General features: G+C 36.1%; 1 protein-coding gene across 5 annotated transcripts in view; it reads right to left on the reverse strand.

Moving 5' to 3' along the window:
- Window positions 1-580: 580 nt before the first annotated feature.
- The window catches only part of LOC6052245 (choline-phosphate cytidylyltransferase B), a 70,857-nt gene continuing 50,895 nt past the window's right edge, over window positions 581-20,542 (reverse strand). For all 5 annotated transcript variants that reach the window (XM_038259087.1, XM_038259090.1, XM_038259088.1 and 2 more), the window contains 3 exons: window positions 8,135-8,320; window positions 7,917-8,054; window positions 581-3,107 (listed from right to left, as the gene is read on the reverse strand). In XM_038259087.1, the coding sequence (XP_038115015.1) occupies window positions 2,280-3,107; window positions 7,917-8,054; window positions 8,135-8,320 (1,152 nt within the window). In that variant the 3' untranslated portion in view covers window positions 581-2,279. The remainder of the gene's footprint in view (window positions 3,108-7,916; window positions 8,055-8,134; window positions 8,321-20,542) is intronic.

The raw sequence follows: 20,542 nt of genomic DNA on the forward strand, positions 1-20,542 counted from the left end.
GGCTCATATTTGGCATGAGTTCATCTCATGTATAGATAAACGGAGCACCTCGATACGACCTGTTACACATTGGTGAAAAACTCGCTCTTAAATTGAAATAAATGGTTGATCAAAACCAATATAAAACTTAACACAATTATGATCCATATACAAATTGACGTAGATTTTTGGCAAGCAGAAATATTTTATAAAATTGTCTTGCCAAAAACGGAATGGCACAGTAATATACCTATTAGTACTGTTAGTTAGGAGCAATGGATTTCAATACTGTATAAAAATATTGCAAAATTATTCAAGAGCTTTTAAATATTGTTTTAGCCACAGTTCTCGTGATTCCGGATTTATCCCGATTGTTTTCGATTTTTTGTGGATTTTTGAGATTTTCCGAATAATACCTGAAACTGAGATAAGTTGTTTTATCACATTCTAAATCTGATACAAATTATATTTTTCCATACTTCGCTGTCGGACAGCGAAAATAAGATTCGAAGCACCCTCACAAAAAAATGTACTTCAAAGAATCGAAAGATATCAAGGCTTCTTCAAAACTCGGCCCACCGTAACAAGCTCACCCACCAGCTGTGTATAACATGTTTTATTTTGCTTCAAAGTTTGTTGTAATGTTGGTTTTCTTTAGATTTTTTTTTTTTTGGTGAATAGATCATTAAATGTTTTACTTTTTGTTTTCTGTTTTTTTTTGTCTTCTTTCTTTTTCGCAAACAACCTACCGTCTACAAGAGCATCTAAAAAACTGGCAAATCATGCTGCAAATATAGAGTCTGTTTCTTATTCTTTTTTGTTATTTCTCGTTTGCATAATAACCTTTTAATCATCATATATTCAACAACTTGTGTGTTTGCTTTATTTCGTCGTCACTTATTCTTCCTCAGATGGGTTACAGTTTATATGCTACAAAACACAGTCCTTCCGTTTCCAACGCTCGACCTTCGCGGGGGGTCAAGTCGGCTTTGCGTAGTCGTTTGCCCAAAAATTTCCTCCAGAAGTCTTTCAAGTCTTTCACACACACACACTGAATGCGTTAACTTTCGGTTTCCTCTCTGCAACCTTTAATATGTTGGGTTTTTGGCCCCGATAGCCTCCGGTACTTTTAATCTTTCCTTTCGCAAGCGGATCACGATCACGTCAAAAGTTTCTCGCGCAGCAATTCTCAATTCACGCCTTTGACGGGGACACGACAACAGAGCGAAAGTTTGTCTTAAAATTGTCTGTTGGAAAAAAAAAATTGCTAACTCGAAAGCACTACTTGCTGCTGCTGTTGCAGATTTCGCCGCTACGTTTACGTTTAAAGGTTGGATTGCTTGAAGATATAAGTAGATGGATAAAGTTGGTTTTTGTTTTGTGTGTGTGTTTTTTTTTAACTAGTTAGAATTTTACAATCGGCTGAAACTTCTTGGTTGGAATGTTCTCGTTTTCATTCTTCTATTCAAAAATGGTTCAAAATTCCCAAACTCTTCGTCGCTTCCTCTCTCCAAAAATTCAAATTCGTCGTGAAAAATTGCAGTTTTAAATCGTTGCCGCCCTTTTTTTCTCTCTCTTTACTCATTCGATGCTCCGCATGACCAAACGCGCAAACAATTGACTAAACAAAAATGTGTGCTAAATTACGAGGAAAACAAGTCTGTAAATTTGATTAATTCTAATATATTTCAATACACATTTCCTTGTCTTATCTACTGGCCAAGATAAGAGCCCTTTTTTGCATTTGCATTTATATATGAGTGTAAAAACCATACCATTTTACGTTTCTTGTTTAGTTTTTGGATAAATTAGTTTGTTTTAAATAAGTATTCCAATGCAAAAAAGCGATTGTAACATATCATGAGCTTTTATTTTCTCTAGGCATTTTTACTAAAACTAGATGAAATTTGGTAGAGGGATGAGGTGAGGAAAAATAGACAACAAAAAGGTTTGATACAAAGAAAGACAAGAAAATAGAGATGATAACACTGCTTCAATTTGAGTCCAAGCTTTCCTGGCTGCCCGGAGGGTAATGTTTTCCCACGTGCGCTAATGATAACGTTTTTTTTTTGTTTAAATAAATATGTGTGTTTGTGTGTTGTGTGTTTTGGGTAGGAAAGTTTTCTTTTAACGGTCTCTCGCGCACACAAACTCTCTCGCATCCCAAATTCCAGAACGCACACCCTTCGCCAAAATCATTCTTCATCCCGCTCACTTTTACTTTAGATAAATGTTGCAGTCTGCACCGCGCTCAAACAAGCCGGTTCGCGCTCATTCCGCGAACAAGCCACGACCGCCCTCTAATGAGGAACACTTCCGTTCGTGGCACCACCGCCATTGGTCGCCAACGCCGCCAAACTATAACTGGAATTGGGTCGCGAACGAGAATCCACAAACTCCTCATCGTCCTCTTCTTCGTCCTCCTCCTCCTCGCCATCACCACCTTCCGCGTGCTGTTGCAGACCACGCCGCAGCGCCTCCTCCGACAGCCGGTTGCGCGAGCTCGAGCTAGACCGCGCCAGATTCGAGCGCTTCATCGGGGGCGAATCCAGCACCGAATCGCTCGGACTCTCGCCGTATCCGTCCTCTTCCTCCTCCTCGTCCTCGTCCCCAAACTCGTTCAAACTGCTGTGGCTGCCGGTTGGGCTGCCCGGCGGGCTGAGCGCCGATTTGAGCTTCTGCTTCGAGTCGGACAGAAAGTTTGAGATTCGACTGTCCTTGCCAAACATCAGCAAAAAGGTGCGAATAAAGTCGGTGGATTTTTCCTCCCACTTGCTGATGATGTCGCCCTTGCCCTTCTTCACCTTGTCCTTCAGCTCGTCCATCTTGTTCTGGAAGCGGAACTTCTTCTCCGACAGGAACGACACGTTCAGTTCTTTGGCTGTGTACCCGCGGGCCAGATTTCGTCGCACGTAGATGTCGTAGTCCTTCACTATCCGGGCCACGATGTCGGATGTGCTGACGCCCTCGGTGCGCTCGGTCGCGACGAACATGCCGCGCGCTTTGATCGGCGCGTACAGATCGTTGCAGTCTTCGCTGCCGTACGGGAGCTCGTCGTGGGCCACAAAGTCGATCTTGTTGTTCTCGAGAAACTCGTCCGTTAGCTCCCAGGGCGCGTCGCGGATGATCTGGAAGGGGGGGAAACGAAAGAGAGATGGTTATTAGCCATGGAAAAGCTACTTCGCTTAAAAAAGAAGACAAGCACGATTTTTGGAAGGTGTTGATCCTGTTTCAATCATATTTTGCTAACTTTCTATGAAGACATTTGTTAGATCGAAAACGTTTTGCCTTACCCACTAAGGTAAGGCTTTTAAATCTTGCTCTAAAAATGAACTTTTCATAGAATTATCGTAGATTTGAGCCGATTTTTCGAAACAATGCCAACTTTAGAGAACTGTACAGAACTCCAGAGTGTTCAAAACTTCAGTGTTATAGGGAAAATATACCCATTTTAATCACTCTAAGCCGTTCGACCAATTCTCATCACTTTTGCCGTTTTCCGCCTTTAAATCAATATTTTCAGATGTATCAACAATGGAAAGTTGCTTGCTCACTTTTATTTGAGCTATTTATTACTTTGGAACAGTCAAAAATACTTTATGAAAGCTGTAATTCATGATCTAAGTGCTGATAGGCCTATAATAGAAACAGGTTGAGAAAGGGCATAGTTCCCCTAATTCCCATGTAAACTTTAACCCTGAAGCGCGCAGCCAGTTTACGAACAAATGCGCTGATATTTGGCATGAGAGCCCCTATGGGCATGCCCTACAAAGGGAACCAAACTAAAACATGACAAGAGATGCATTAGTGGCTCAACTCGAACACTCGAGGGAAAGCAAGAACTTTGGGGTCTCCAGAAACACGTGCATTTGGATTTTTTAAATATTTTGACTGTGCCGAATGGCTTTTCTCCAAAGTTTTTATGGAGAATCCGGTAATTTTTGTTATTATTTGTAGGTCAGTGTTGTTTTTCAAGATTTTTTTAGCAGATTAAATCCCATTTGCTATGATATTTTTGAACTTTTTTAAACCGTATCTCAGAAACATTTCTTATCAGACTCATCACTGGACCTTTTCCAATCTAATTTGGATACATTTTAAATGCAAAAATCACTGAAACTTTATAGTTCCGATTTTGATGTTAAATATTTATTTCTCTGTCAATTGAAAAAATGAGAAAATTTAAAAAAAAAACCCGACGAAAGTATTGACATATCTTGCACCTGGTAAATTATGAACTGAACTCAAAACTGGTCCAAAATAAAAAATGTTTCAGACCAGTTTTGAGAAAGCTGCCAAATATTCAACATTTTTCCCTTTTAAAATTTTCGCACAGATTCAAAAAATTTTAAAATATTTTTTTTCGATGAGATCAAAAAATTTCACTAATGTTTCATTTTTTAGCATTAGGATTAGATTCTGCTATATTGGTACCAAAAAATAATAGACTGGGTGAGACTAAAAACACTAAAAAATTTCAACCGGAGCTCCAATATTCAATGTCTCATTAATTTTCCATGGAAATTTGTATGGGAAAAACCATTTTTGTGGTTTTTCACATTTAAAAAATCCACGTTTCACGCTGAACTAAAACCGGATTCATATTTGGATGCTCTGAAAGGTGCTCTACAACTTAGAGATTATGATGCTAGCATGCCCCTGAAAGAATATAACAGCGTCCTCAAAACTCGTCTAAAACGTCATTTTCGAACAAAAAACACGTGTCTAAAACTTTTTGAACACGCTGTATCTTTTTGCCTTCCTCACCTTACTGAGGAAAGGCTATAAAATAACTCGAAAAATGAACTTCTTAATTCGACCTCGTAGACCTACCTTCACGTATACCTATCGACTCAGAATCAAATTCTGAGCAAATGTCTGTGCGTGTGTATGTCTGTAAGTCCGTGCACCGAAAAATATGCACTCGATTATCTCCGGACTGGCTGAACCGATTTGAACCCTTTTGGTCGCATTCGATCCGTCTTGGGGTCCCACAAGACCTATATTAACTATTTTGTTAAGTATTTCAAAAGTTATGCTAAAAAAACGATTCTGGCTAAGATTTGAAAGAATGTAAAAAAGGTGGTTTTTGTAAGAAAATTCTAATTATACATTTTTCGAAAGGTATTTGAAAGATCTTTCTAATGAGCCCAAAACATTGAAGATCTGATAACCCTATCAAAAGTTATGAGCACTTTAGTGTCATTTGTACACATTTTAGAGGCCGGATCTCAAATATGTTGATGAAAAAGTTGTCCGGATCTATCATGCGACCCATCGTTGGATAGGTAACCAAAAGACCTTTCCATCAAGCGCAAAAGATTGAAGATCTGATAACCCTATCAAAAGTTATGAGCACCTAAGTGTCATTTGTACACGTTTCAGTGGCCGGATCTCAAATATGTTGATGAAAAGGTTGTTCGGATCTATCCGGAGATCTGGCTCCCGGGATTTTGTTGATTTGAAACTCCCGGGAAAAGTGAACAGATATATTTTTTTACTGCCTTAAGGCTTAAAAAACTTTAAAGTAATATAACTATTGAAAGTGAACAATTTTCATGAAACAACCCCGTAGGTGTTGTTCTAATATTACGTCCAATGATTTTTGGGATTCTAGACCCCATACTCCATGTAGATATGTTGTAAGAAGTGAAATTTAGATAAAATTTGTAGGTTTGACATTCTTACTACAGAAACAAATATGTACATAATTGTGAGGAAGGCACCAACCACCATCGGTGGATTAAGTAACGTTTTTTTAAGAGCAAGTAAGTTAAAAATTAGTTCAAAACGAGCTGTCAAGCAAGATATTTTCGGTCAAGATTGCAGGTTTTTTTTCTTCAACATAAAAATTAATTTTAAGATTTTGGTTTATGATCATAGTGACATTGAGCTCGGAAAAATAAGCCTCACCGACGTGACTTATAACATACGAAATCTAAACCAAATTTTAGGACTCAATTGCCTCGTAAGGCCATAGAAAATTGAATCGCTTTGTGCAAAATGAGAACTAAATCAATCGTTCTGAAACTTTGAGGAGTTATTTAGGACCCCAAAATGAACTGAAAAATTGCTGTGCTCGCTAAATTTGGACAACTTTATTGTTTCCCTTACAATCATATTACACTCTAATGTCTCATAGGCAATTTAATTGGATTTTTTTTAATTTTCAAAATAAATATTTAAAACTGCAGTAAAAAAATAGCTAGATTAAAAAATTTGTTTTTCCAAAAAACATTTTTTATCAATAAAAGTTGCAGTCCTTGTCACCTAAAAGATAACAATATTTCAAAAAGTTAAAAAATATGATTTTTGGGAAATTTATTCCTTTAAAAAACAAATATTAAAAATCGGCATCTTTTTCCTCGTACTATTTTTTTTAGAATAGTCCTCATTAATACCTACAACTTTGCCGAAGACACCAAATAGATCAGAAAATTCCTCCAAAAGATACAGATTTTCGAATATTCACGTGTCATTTTTGTATGGACAGCTGCCAAAATTTTATAGAGCCTTCTATAGGTGAACCAATGACACTAAATGGCCCCCTAAGACTGGTTGCAACGCGGCTCTACTTTGTTCTAGCTGTTTCATTTTTCAAATAGAACTGAAACAGACCACCCGCAACGCGGAGTTGCAGTTTTATTTTTCGAGCAGTATTTTGAAACCGGAATAAAACTGCTCGACGAGTTTGTTTCAAACGTGAGACGATTTGGAACTGGAATAGAACTCAGTTTCAAAAAAATCAGATATATGGAGATATCCACGTATTCTTACACACACACTATGATGCTGTGTTGATAATCATACGCACACAATTAAAAGCATTTTTTTGAAACAACATTTAGATCAGCGCGTTGCGAGCACCGTGTTCTAGTTTCATTTCCGCCAGTTCTAAAAATTTAAAACTGCTCGCAATTTGAAACAATTATAAAACTTCGCGTTGCAACCAGTCTAAAAGCCAAATAAAAACAAACAAAAATAAAAATCAACTACATGGACTGATTTTGTTGAGAATCGCTCGCTCAAAAAATAACATTTTTCAATATTTTTTGTTTTGGACGGTGAATTTACTTAGCACGTGGATATTTGACATAAAATTTCATACAAAACCATTTTTTCTAAATTGCAAAAAAATGTTCTAAGCAACTCGTTGCAAAACTTGATTTTTTCAGCACTCGTCGTATTTATCCAACTCGGATAAATGTACTATTTGTGCTGAAAAAATCTTCTTTCTGCAACTTGTTGCATAAACGACTATTACCTATGTTACATGTTGCAGAATGAATTTTTGAGAACATGTCGACAAAATGAGAGCATTTTTGGAAGAAATGCATTTCATGTGAACATCTAGGAAAAGAACTTCGAGCTTGAGAGAACATCGAGGAAAGAAGCGCATAGTAGTCGACTGTAATATAGAGTGGACGTTCTGGCTGTCGATCTTCTCGATATCACACAGCTCCAGCTGTCAATAAATTTGTAAGTCCCTTCAAGTAGCATGCTTTGATTTTTTGTTCTATAATTTGATACCCCCCGCTCTCGACGGTCCTTCAATATCGGCAAAGAGAGTTACTTAAATCAATGAAATTTGTGTAAAATTTTAGACTTGGTAAAAATTCACATAAAAAAGACAGTTCAAATTCGAATTAAACAATTTCCTACCTTTAATACATTTTCTCTAATCTTTGACATGAGTCACCACATTCCGTTATCCCTCACCAAAACTGTGACAACGCCTAATCTTGTCCACCACACGCCCCACCCAGCCTTCATCCCAAAATTCCATTCGATTAATCTGCTATCAGCAGTGTGACCTGACCTCAATCCCGCGTGAGCGTATGTGGCCCAGGATTACATCATCCGGCCAAGCCCAATAGACCTCTCTCTAGCCCACTTTCCCTACCGGGTAGAAGTAGAACACAGCACCGCTCTCTTACCTCATCGACGTAGCGACAGTGTCGCACCGCCTCGTAACGCTCGTCGTCGTTCATCACGGTGCGACCCTTCCGGCTGTGCGTTAGCTCATCGTTGCACACGCCGACAATTAGATACACGTTGGGAAACACGTTCTTGGCCTGCCAGCAAAAAAAAAAATGTTAAGAATTTTAATTTAAATGCGTTCGCACTCGCTAGGGTTAAGGTAGCAACTCCTCACCTGCATCAGCTGCCGGGCGTGGCCCTGGTGGAACAGATCGTAGATACCGTCGGCGTACACGCGGATCCTCCGCGGGGCCGTGCCCGAGCGGGCCATCTGGTAGGTGATCTTCTGGGCGTAATCGCACCGGTCGCGCTCCACCACGGCATCTGGCTCGTCCGAGTACGGGGCCGGTTTGCAGATTGTCTGAAATTAGGGAAGAAGCGAAACGAATCGGTTAGAGAAGTGATCTGTTTAGAAAAATCTGGAGAATTTGCGACGCAATTTCGCTTCAAAAGGCAATTTACGAGAGCAATTCATCTCAATTAAGATGATTGTGCCTTGAGGACGACCGCGGTGGCAATAATGGGTTGTTTAGATACTTAGAGAAAGAGAGATTTATTGCAAAGTCACCTGACACCGGCGGCGACGACGTTGAAGACTTTTTGCGCAAAAGTTCAAACATGAGGGTGCGCTCAGTAAGCGAGGAGCTCAAGGGAAAGTTGCAAAGATTTGCTGATAAGAGTTGCATGGTGTAACTTTCACCCATTAGTGGAATTTGCTGAACATGTCAAATTGTTCGGGGTTAATTACTCAAACAGCCAGTTATAAGAGGGGTTAATCTTTAATCATCGCGGTCGACAACTCGAGCGTCCAAGCCAAGAATATTTTTGCAGCTCATGAGACATCATAGGCGTATTAGGTTTTACATCGAGACGTCATTTGACAGCTCGTGGGCACTGTTTACATGGTCTTCGTCGATTATCGACGAATTTCCCCGAACAAAATCGACGACCGCATCGAACTGTGCTAAGTCCATGTAAACAGTGCACTCCTTTCTAAACTCCAAATCGAGTCGGCGTAAAAACTAATTAGGTTTTACAGCGTGACGTCATGAGCGCACACGCACACACATTTTTACTGAGACGCACGTGCAAAAAATGTAAACAGTGCAGCCAAGCTGTCAAATTTCTAACCTAATAACCGAGTCGGCGTAAAACCTAATCCAGATTTTTAAGCGAAGATGGCGTTCGAATGGTGAACGCCCGAAATGTCAAAATCACGCAGTGGTATCAACATTACGAAAAAAGTGTGCCATGGCATGACAGCCATATTTTTTTTTTTCTAATGTTGGTGCTACTGCGCGATTTTGACAATTCGGGCGTTCACAATTCGAACGCGATCTTCGCTTAAAAACCTGGATAGGCCAATTGCATGTGATAAAATTTGTTTATGTGTCATTTCCATGGCTACGTCACGACTGTCATCCACATACAAGGCGAGTGAAGTCAAAATCGAACTAACAGGGTTGTTACGGAAAAGTCGAGAAAAAATCCGCGCCAGATCCGCGCCGACCCCAAAACCCAATCCGCGCGAAATTCGCGCCATATAAATAAAAACCGCGACAAACATAGAAGAGAGTAACATAATGAATGAAATTTTAAACGAAAAAAAAAAAATAATACAGAAGGCCGATCAGTACCGTTGATCAGTTGTGGATTCATATCCCACCTGTACCAAATGGAACCTTTTTTGCCATTTCTGAAACAATATTAGCATTTTTTTTGCAACACTTAAAATATCGTTGCTTTAAAAACAAATTCAGAAAAAAAATAAATTCGAAGATTAAAAAAAATTAAAACCATAAAATAAATCACTAAATTATAAAATCTAGGGATTTAGTACTTGATAATTCTCGCCAAAACATTACTGTGGCAAATCGAAACACGAAATTTCTATTATTTTCTTCTCTAAATTTCTCTAATCTAAAATATGACTCCGAAAATGATATTTAATAATTTAATAATTTAATAATTTAATAATTTAATAATTTAATAATTTAATAATTTAATAATTTAATAATTTAATAATTTAATAATTTAATAATTTAATAATTTAATAATTTAATAATTTAATAATTTAATAATTTAATAATTTAATAATTTAATAATTTAATAATTTAATAATTTAATAATTTAATAATTTAATAATTTAATAATTTAATAATTTAATAATTTAATAATTTAATAATTTAATAATTTAATAATTTAATAATTTAATAATTTAATAATTTAATAATTTAATAATTTAATAATTTAAAAATTTAATAATTTAATAATTTAATAATTTAATAATTTAATAATTTAATAATTTAATAATTTAATAATTTAATAATTTAATAATTTAATAATTTAATAATTTAATAATTTTGTAATTTAATAATTTAATAATTTAATAATTTAATAATTTAATAATTTAATAATTTAATAATTTAATAATTTAATAATTTAATAATTTAATAATTTATTGATAGGCACACTTTAAATGGTTAGGCGCTTATACTTACATCAAATCCTACGTATTGTACCACCCCCGGCCGAGTTAAAATGCGTAACCGGAAAAGAAGGTGTGCATGCCTGGCACGAACACTCAAAGCGTGTTCTAGCGTGTTGCTCGTACTGACTCAGAGCAAGGGTGAGATGTAGGTGTAAAGGCAGTGCGTGTTCGTCGGGAACCTAGTGCATAAGATCGGTCAAGGCCCGTTCTTACACTGAAAATTGCGAATTGCGAATTTAATAATTTAATAAATCGAATGACCAAAATCCTAGAGAACTGCTCAATTGTAATATTTTCGTAATTTTTCAATTTAATAAGTCGTTTTTACGTTTTTGAGTCTGTATGTTTTGACAATTTCAAATTATGAATTCTATTTTTTTATTATTTGAATATGTAAATTCTGAAATTTCAAATTGTTGAATTCCAGATTACTTATTTTTTTTAATTTTAACATTACATTTCGCTTTTAGACGGAGATTTTAGCAGATTTCTAAGTGGATTTCGTCATGTTGTTATAATTGGGAGTAGAATCAATTCTACCTGAGTCACAGAGGCAAAATTTTTTTTTTAATTTTTCAATAAACCAAAAATTTAAAAATTTAAATTTTTACATTGAAAAAAAACATAGAAAATCTGCAAAGTTTCATAGCTTCAAATTTTTAAAATTCTGTAATTTTTTCGAATTTTGTTATTTTGATTTTAATAAAATTGGAATTTATTTGAATTGTTAAGCAGATGTTTTAAAAATAATGAGTTGTAATGTTATGTTAAATTTATATAACAAATCTCAATACATTAAAAAAATCGCTCCTTGAAGATTATTTCAAAGTTTCGTATTAAGAAAAAAAAACAATCAATAATTTTTAGAAGAAATTTTTTTTCTTAGAAACTGATGTTTTTGCACTCAACGAAAAAGATTGAATTTATTTAATTCCTAATAATATTTTCCTTTGTAATTTGAAAGAAATTCTATCGTTCTCAATTATTTTGTTTATCAAAATTGCTATCCGCGCGAAATCCGCGCCTGAGCAAAATTAGCCAGCAAATCCGCGCCAGATCCGCGCGATACGCGCCATCCGCGCCATCCGCGCGATCCGCGCCGTCCGTAACAACCCTGAACTAAGTTTTTGGCGCGTAGCATTTGAAAAGGTCGTATGCGCATCGGTCATAACTTACAAAAAATAAAACTTTTTTCAGTTTATTATTTATTTATGTTTAGATTGATTTACATTTAATTTCCGACCTGAACTTGGGGATCAGCATTTGATTCCATCGAGCACCTTATGTTGGCATATCACCTTTTTGGTTTATGAGTGAGTATTTTAATAGTGCAATTCTGGAGTTTTTTTTTTTTTTTTTTGAAAAGGTCCAATAAACCAAATTTCCAGTTTTTGCATTTTGGGTGTTTTTGAAACCGCCTTGAGTCAGGGGTATTAAAAAACACCCAAATAGCAAAACTGAAAATTTTGTTTATTGAATCTTTTCAACAAAAAAAAACTCCCGAATTTATTTAAATCCAATGGTCAGGAAGAACCACACGTAATTTATGTTGTTTCAAAGAATTGAATCTATTTCATTTTTATGTTCAATCATGTTTAAGCATGTTTGGGTTGATTTAAACATCTTTTGAATCTTTGAAATTTTTCGATGATTAGTATCGCAAAAGGTTTTTTTCGCTATTTGTTTGTTTTCGTCAAATCTTACTTTTTTTATTGCTAATGACTGCGAAACAACTGAAGTAGTGTAAAATGCATTTTTAAACACTTTTTGCATTCAAATGTTGAATGCCATGGCTTGTTATTTCAATTTTTATATTTTTTGCCCTTCTTTTTAACTGGGCCGTAGCTCAGTTAAAAAGCAGACAAACGTCAAAAAACCAAAACAAACCAAAATGACCGAGGGATTAATGGATGCAAAAATCATGTTCAATAATTAAAAAAAAACTTTTTTAAAACTTTTATTTAATTTCAAGTCACAATTAAATTAGTATGAAAAGTAAGCATTGTAAATAATCTTGATTAACTTTTATTTTAATATTTCATCAGGAAAATATTATGCATCGGTGGTCCCCTCGTTATATTTCGTTCAGCCCAGTTAGCGAGCAGCATTTGGTGACCGGGCTACGTTCTCAGCCCAGCTACCGAACAAGTACTGTATTCATAAACTCAAAATTATAAAAAATAAGATAAAAGCAATTTTAAAAATCGAAAATTTAAAAATCAACCAAAAATAAATTTCATTATATAACATTAAAAAATAAAACATTTAAAATTAAAAAAAATCGAAGACTAAAAATCTTTAAAAAGCAATTTGTAGGCATTGTTCAGATCTACAAAACGCTTTTAGAAGCTTGCAAAAATATTGTATGGTTTAAGAAAAATCTACGAAACAAAAAGCGTAACGCCACCGCGTAAAATGTCAGTTCACTGTAATTCATAAATTCAAATAGGCAAAATTTTGTTTTTTTATTAATGGTTTAAAAATTCTTAAATTAAAATCGAAAAAAAAATTAAATTCAAACTTGTAGGGCTTTGGATTTGTCCTTGCCAAAATTTCATGCCTGATAATCGAATCACGAAATTTTTATTTTTCTCAATTTTTTTTTTCTCCAATCTAAAATATGACCACATAAAAACTCCAAATCAATCTAATTTTCGTTATTCTTTGTTGCAAATTGTGTTGAAGACAATACTTTAGGGGTTGAATCAAAAAATGATATGGAAAGTTCCCGTAGTTTTGAAGATACAAAAATGTCTGTAACCAAAATCTTGGTGCAAAAGCTCTGGCTGATGTGCTCCGATAAATTCTATTTTTTTTAATTCTGATAATTTTTTTTTCTATTGATTTTGTGTTTTCATTTTTTTGATTTATTAACAGTTGGAATTTTAGATTAGTCCAATATTTTATTTTTTCCAAGAATCTCAAGAGCACGCACCGTCACTCGCGCTCAAACCAAACTGTCAACTTTTCTTGGGATGGGTCGCGAAAAGAATGCGCAACTGTTTCATGACCCCGTTCCTTCCGAGCTCCGTACTTGGCTTTAATAATTCATTTTTTTTTAACTTATAAATCAACCATCTACGAATTGTGGTTCCGGAGATATTGCAGTTTGAAAATGGAGGTTTTTCACAATTTCCGCAAAATTTTCGAGCTCGAGCCAAAATTCTCACTGAGTGTATTTGTTTTGGTCTTTGGAGGCCAAATTGAACACTTTAGCTCAAATAAAAACTTTTTTTTTAATCGCGTTTTTACTTGAATTTTTTATTCATTTTGCTGGGTTATTTTTTTGCTTGACATGAATATAACAAAAAAAACTGATCTCAAGACAAAGTAGGTAAAAACTAAGCCTAAAGATAAATAATTCACTTTGATAGTAAATCTTCCTCCGCGCCCTACCTCGCCTCAAGGATTTCCCATTGTATCAAGTAGTTTTAGTACCGCAGTTCTCAAATCATCTTCAATGTTCCAGAACCTGGCTGCGGAAATAAAACCCACCGGCAGCAGGATATAAACATTGAATGCCAGATCGTTAACGATTTGTGCGCCTTCGGCAGACGTTTGGTGGTGGGCTCATTAAAAAGCCGCCGATCATCACACCCAACGAAGCAAATCCTGAAACCGATTTAAATTGGTTACTTATGTAGTTAGTGTGCACAGAAAAAAAAACCGTTTTAAATGTTCACAAAGTGCTTGTATAGTTCTAAAATTGTGAAAATTACACGGAGAAAAATTTGTTTCCAAAATCGTGAGCAAGCGTTCATGAAATTACAAACAACGAATTGGAAACTGATTTTTCTCTGTGTTTGCAAAAAGTTTAAATTTCCGACTCGTTTCTGGCAGAAGTTACTTCGTTAGCCCGGTGACGAAATTTCGTCTCATTTGGCGCTGTCATCATGACATGTTTTCACTGTTGGGTTCTTACGTCAGGAGTCGCTACTCTAAAACACCATCGCCGACGACAAAGTGAATATTTATGAACGCACTCATCTGGGTAGCACCACAAAAAACCGTTTGCAATCGCGTTAATCCACAACTTGCAATTAGTGGGGTTTGCTTAATTTTTGCACAAATGGAAATAAAGCATCAAGTTAGAAAGGAGTTTCCGACGAAGAAAATGCTGGAGAGTAATTTTGGGTTGGTTGATGACCAGGGACGTGCCGATTGGTCACCGGTTTGAAGCATCATCCACCCACGGAACGATTTTCAGCCAGCATGAAAAAAGTGACTTTCACTATCGATGCCTTTCCGAGGTGTATAGAAACCAGAAGGTCGACTCTATTAATAGAGTCAAAGCATTCTCTATTCGCGATTGAGCGCGATTCGGAATGTCATCGCGTGATATTTGCCGAACAGCGTGAAGATTCGGAAAGGGTTCGATGCTCACTTTTGATCAAGTGCTATTTTTATAAGGCCATGCCAGACTCTATCATTCGTACAAGTCTATTTACTGTTGGGTGGTCTGATCCGCCGTTTGACAGAAATAGAACGCGCGCGGGAATGTCATCGCGCGATGCGCCACCACCATGACGAAAATTGTTAATTGGCGTCTCGCACATCAGTGCTCACGTTGGCCCGGAACGTGTGTCCTCTAGGCAAGCTTAATCAACTTGAATGGAAGTGACGCGAAACCATCGCTCTCTTATCAAACTACGAGCAATTCGTCGCCATCGTGCTAACTTGTCGTACGTGCATTTTGGGCCAAATTGAGTTAAGAACGCCATTTTGTGCAGCTTACAATGCCTCACCTTTTGACCTTCACAGATCCCCAAAATTCGATTTCAATCCTGAGATATTCAACAAAAACCGAAAAAACTCCGTGCATTTTTGTCACTTTACATATGAAAGTAGTTTCAATCTCGTCGTGCTATCTTGTCACTCCCCGAAAATTGATGTAAGTGCGACAAAAGGCCAAAGGGATTTCAGGCCAGGAAAGTCAGGATGCGTTTGTCGCACGTACAAGCTAGACTACCGTAAACATTTGTAATTATAACTCGGGACTCCAGCAACCAAGTTCAACCAAACTTCAGGACAATGCAAAGAATGGTCAGCCAAACAAAACGTGTTTGTTATTGTTTACATTGCGTGCTCTCGTTTTTTGTATATTCAAGGTCAAACATTAAAACGCGTTTTTCTCGGAACGTCAAAATGGCGGGTGCGACAAGATAGCACGACGACGTCGAATTGGTCTTTGGAAATGTCACTGGGAGTTGTTCATCTTAATTACGGAAAGCTAAATGAAATTTTACCCTTTATTGCTATTAGTAATTTTAGTTTTTGCAAGTTAAAAAAAATATTATTTAAAAAAAAACAATAAAAGGTCCAATAAAGAGAAATAAAAGTAATCTTTTCAACACTATCAATCAGCTGTGCATCGCTTACTTTAATCTCTGGTGAAAGATCATCTCGTTTTTTGACGTCTCTCGAAAAACAAACCACCCACCCCCAACTCCCAAACGAAGGTCATTGTGCGTATCCTTAATCATCACCACCCACACCATGGCTCCACCAGCACGTGGCACCGGGTGGGAGATGAAAATCGATTTTCCACCATGTTTGTTTTGAAACTCTCGCACGTCGTCGTCGTCGCTGGTTGCATGTCCAAGCCACTATCCAGGTTTTTAAGCGAAGATGGCGTTCGAATGTTGAACGTCCGAAATGTCAAAATCGCGCAGTAGCACCAACATTACAAAAAAATGCGGCTGTCATGCCATGGCACACTTTTTTTTCGTAAAGTTGGTACCACTGCGTGATTTTGACATTTCGGTCGTTCACCATTCGAACGCCATTTTCGCTTAAAAAGCTGGATAGTTTTTTCATTGCTTCTACTTCTTTTGTGATTATACGACGATGTCACGTAACCAAGAGCACCGGTGGCATGATGGCCGGCACACACACACACACACGTACACCTCCCCCCATAAAAGCGGTCTAATGTGTGTTTGAGCAAAACACAAAAAGCTCGCCGAAACTAGCGCAAATTGGCAATAAACTATTGCTTGGAGAGAGGAAAAACAACCAAGAGTTTAAGTCATTGGTTGGTTTTGGATTTTCCAAGCTAAATGCGTCGCAGAAATGTGCTCAGAGTAATGGAATTTCAATGCGATGTCGTCTTTGTGTGAATCCCCGAAAGCAGAGGTCTCAACTGGAATGTCCCCGAAAAGTGGTGGACCAATGAATCACCACGACCCCATGTCCCACACAGTGATGTGGACTTTGTGAATTCTCGGGAGACTTACGCTTGGAATTGTGCAGTGTGTTGGTTTGGTGAGCTGTGAATTTCAAGGACGACTCCTGCTTTCATCAATGATCAATGATTCACGTTTGACTCACACGTTTGAAAGTTAATATGTTTGATATCGTAAAATATCGTTTTTTTCTAACTTTGCAGGGTTATGTTTTAGAGTGTAACAATGTTCTGCAAAAAATTTGATATATAGACATAAGGGGTTTGCTTAAAAACATCACGAGTTATCGCGATTTTACGAAAAAAAGTTTTGAAAAAGTTAATTTTTGTTTTTCTCTTTGTTTCGTCGTCCGTGTCTGTCGCGGGTGACCATGAACGGCCATGGTCAACGACGACCAACATTTTCAAAACTTTTTTTTTTCGTAAAATCGTGATAACTCGTGATGTTTATTAGCAAACCCCTTATCTCTATATATCAAAATTTTTTTAATTGTCTGTTCTACAACTTTGTAGAACATTGTTACACTCTAAAAAATAACCCTGCAAAGTAAGAAAAAACACGAAATTTTAAAATGAAAGATTTTGTTCTAAGTGAAAAAATGACCCTTCTGGGTCAATGTAGATTCGAAAAGAACATTAAATTTCCCTTAAAATGACATGTTCCAAAAAATTTTACAGTCGAGTAACGGAAAATGGGAGAGTTTTAAAACTTTTTTAGTGTTTTTTTCGATGAAAAATACGTTTTTTCGGAATTCTGAGTACGCCATCAAATTGGGCGTCTAATTTTACATAAAAGTCCCTTTGACACCAAATTTCTATCTCATCACCGTTTCAGGCTGCAAATTATTGAAAAACACCTCTTTTTTCGCATGTTCAAAAATGGAAGGGGTCGTACCGCTCCTCCGTCACGAGATAACAAAAAACGGACCTCGGAATCGTGATCAGGGACAAAAGTTACCCCTTAGGACAAAATTTCACGCAAATCGAAGAGGGGTCGGGGCAACTTTTCCCGATTTCGTGTGAGTTGGTAGAGAATTACCCGAAATAAAGTTAAAGAAAGTTACAACCTTTTTTATACAAATCGTCGCCGTCATGCTAATTTGTCGTACGTGCATTTTGGACCAAATTGAGTTAAGGACGCCATTTTGTGCAGCACACTATGCCTCATCTTTTGACCTTCACAGATCCCCAAAATTCGATTTCAATCCTGAGATATTCAATGAAATCCAAAAATGCTCCGAATTTTTTTGTCACTTTTCATATGAAAGTAGATTCAATCTTGTCGCTCCCTGAAAATTAATGTAAGTGCGACAAAGGGCAAAGGGATTTCAGGTCAGAACGCGTTTGGCGCACGTACAAGTAAGACTACCGTAAACTTCAACCAAACTTCGGGACAATGCACAGAATGGTCAGCCAAACAAAACGTGTTTGTTATTGTTTACATTGCGTGCTCTAGATTTTGTTTATTCAAGGTCAAACATTAAAACGCGTTTTTCTCGGAACGTCAAAATGGCGGGTGCGACAAGATAGCACGACGACGTCGAAGTAGCACAAAAATAATATCATCGATTGGAAACTCATTGTTTAATAGATTACATTTACATAAACTCAATCTTCATGTTTTTTAAGCCATTGCTCAGCAACCAAAAGCCGAATAAACCACATCGAAAAATGAAAATTTTGTTAATTTTCTCGATAAACCAAAGATCCTTGACAGAAAATATCAAAAGAATTTCAGATACTTTGTTGTGTTTTTTTTTTCTTATAACTCGAAAACGATTTATCAAAATTTACTATTAATCGATTGTGAATTAAATTTCAAATAAAAAAAAACTTGTTTTTGCAATTCCACTGTGAAACAATCAACTTTTCCTGTCTTTCGAGGGAGACGAAACGGCCTACTTTACCATAACAAAAAAAACAGTGCTAAAAACTAGAACTATATAGCATTGTTTTTAAAGCTGAAAAGAAGAGCTTTTCAGCATTGTTTCCGGTCTAAGGGACAGTCGAAATCCGAGTCAGATTTATCATCTCTCCTCCAGTTCTTGGGTAAAATATCAACTTTTTCCGTTTGGGTATTAAGACACGGAATCCTGATTACAAGGACTATTGTATCGTGTTATCCATTTTTACTGTTATTAAGCATTACCAGATCTATGACACAGTCCCTATTGAAAGTTCCAAAATATCAACTTCATCCGACGGTTTTCGGACAAATTTTTTTTTAAACTTTTTAAGGCCGATGCAAATATTTTTAAAAGTTTTGTCCCTCGGCTCTGGCCGGAGTCGAGGGGGGGGATCAAAAAATAAAAAAATATTAATATTAATATAACATGCCATAGTTTCAACATTTGCATGGAAAAAGTGTTTTAAAATGTATTTTACACTAGTTCAGTTGGTTTGCAATAAAAGTTTTCAAAAAATGTAAAACGAAACGAAAACAAAAAAATTGGCGAAAAAAAAACTTTAGCGATAGACGATAGTAGACATCGAAAATTTTCAAAAATTCAAAAGATTTTTAAATCAACCCAAACATGCTAAAAATGATTCTTAACGCAGGGGAATTCATTTTAAATTGATTTAACTAAAAAACGAAACTATTGGCACTACGCCCCCCGGGGGAGGCCTTCCTCTAACGTGGGATTTCTGCTCCAGCGCCTCTGACGAGACAGGAGAAACCGGGACCGACGTTTTACTTCACCATCCGATAGAAGCTCAGTGGATAAGGCGGGAATCGAACCCGCGTCTCATAGCATCATCGGGATCGGCAGCCGAAGCCGCTACCCCTGCGCCACGAGACCCACAGGATTTAACTAATTGCACTTAAATTTTCATAAAAATATTGAAGGTTTTTTGAAAAAATATTTTTTGGGGGGACAAAAACTTTAAATAAAATTTGTACCAGCCTAAACTCTTTCTATCGTCGTCAGGGGTGACATTGGGACTGTAGGGTGAGATTGGGTCATACAAAAACGTTGAAATTTGTATGACCCAATCTCACTCCCCAGACCCAATGTCACCCCTGATGACGGTATGTTTTTATTTTTAAGATTTTCACAACAATATTGTATGGAACTTGTTGCAAAACACAATTTCACTATTTTATTTAAAATGGCAACTATAAATATGGCATATTTTTGTTGAACACAAAAAAAGTTAATCAAGGACAGAAAAAATTACATTTTTTTTTGTGGTCGATAAGAAAAGACTTAATCCTTTAGAATGTAATTTTGCCTTCGTAAAATTACACGTATAAATATTTATTGGTAAAATTTCACACATTTGTCAATATTTCAAAATGTAGTATTACCGTGATTTTTTACTGTGTATAAAATTGCTGAAGACACCGATATGGCAAAAAAAACATTGACGCAAAAGAAACAATACGAGTAATGGATAGGACAAGTTCCATTCAAATCATAAAATACATCGAAATTTTGAGAGACTTGTTCTTACAAATAAAAAGTATTTAATATATTTTTATTAAAAAAAAAAACTATGTTTATTTAATTAACACAGAAAAAAATAATCTTCAGGGAATGATGACAGATTTTGTGTCAAAATTTTCATCAATTTTTACACATTTTTTATGTAATATTACAAAAAAGAGGTAATATTCAACTAGCCAAATTTTCAACCTTCCAGAATTCAACTTTTTTATGTGAAATACAAAAAGCTTGTCGACTTAAATTCTACCAATTTTTGAACTACTCATTTCTTTTGAAGATTTGAGATTGAACTAAGTTTTTTTTTATTTTCGCTGTTGTGTTTAAAAGTTGGTTTAGGCTGGTACATATTATATTTAAAGTTTCAGTCCCTCAGCAGCTACACAGAAAAAAAAGTTGAATTTTGGAATGTTGAAAATTTGGTAGGTTGAATATTACCTCATTTTTTGAGTAATATTACAT

This window comes from Culex quinquefasciatus, chromosome 3 (assembly GCF_015732765.1).
Source record: "Culex quinquefasciatus strain JHB chromosome 3, VPISU_Cqui_1.0_pri_paternal, whole genome shotgun sequence".
Lineage (NCBI taxonomy): Eukaryota > Metazoa > Arthropoda > Insecta > Diptera > Culicidae > Culex > Culex quinquefasciatus.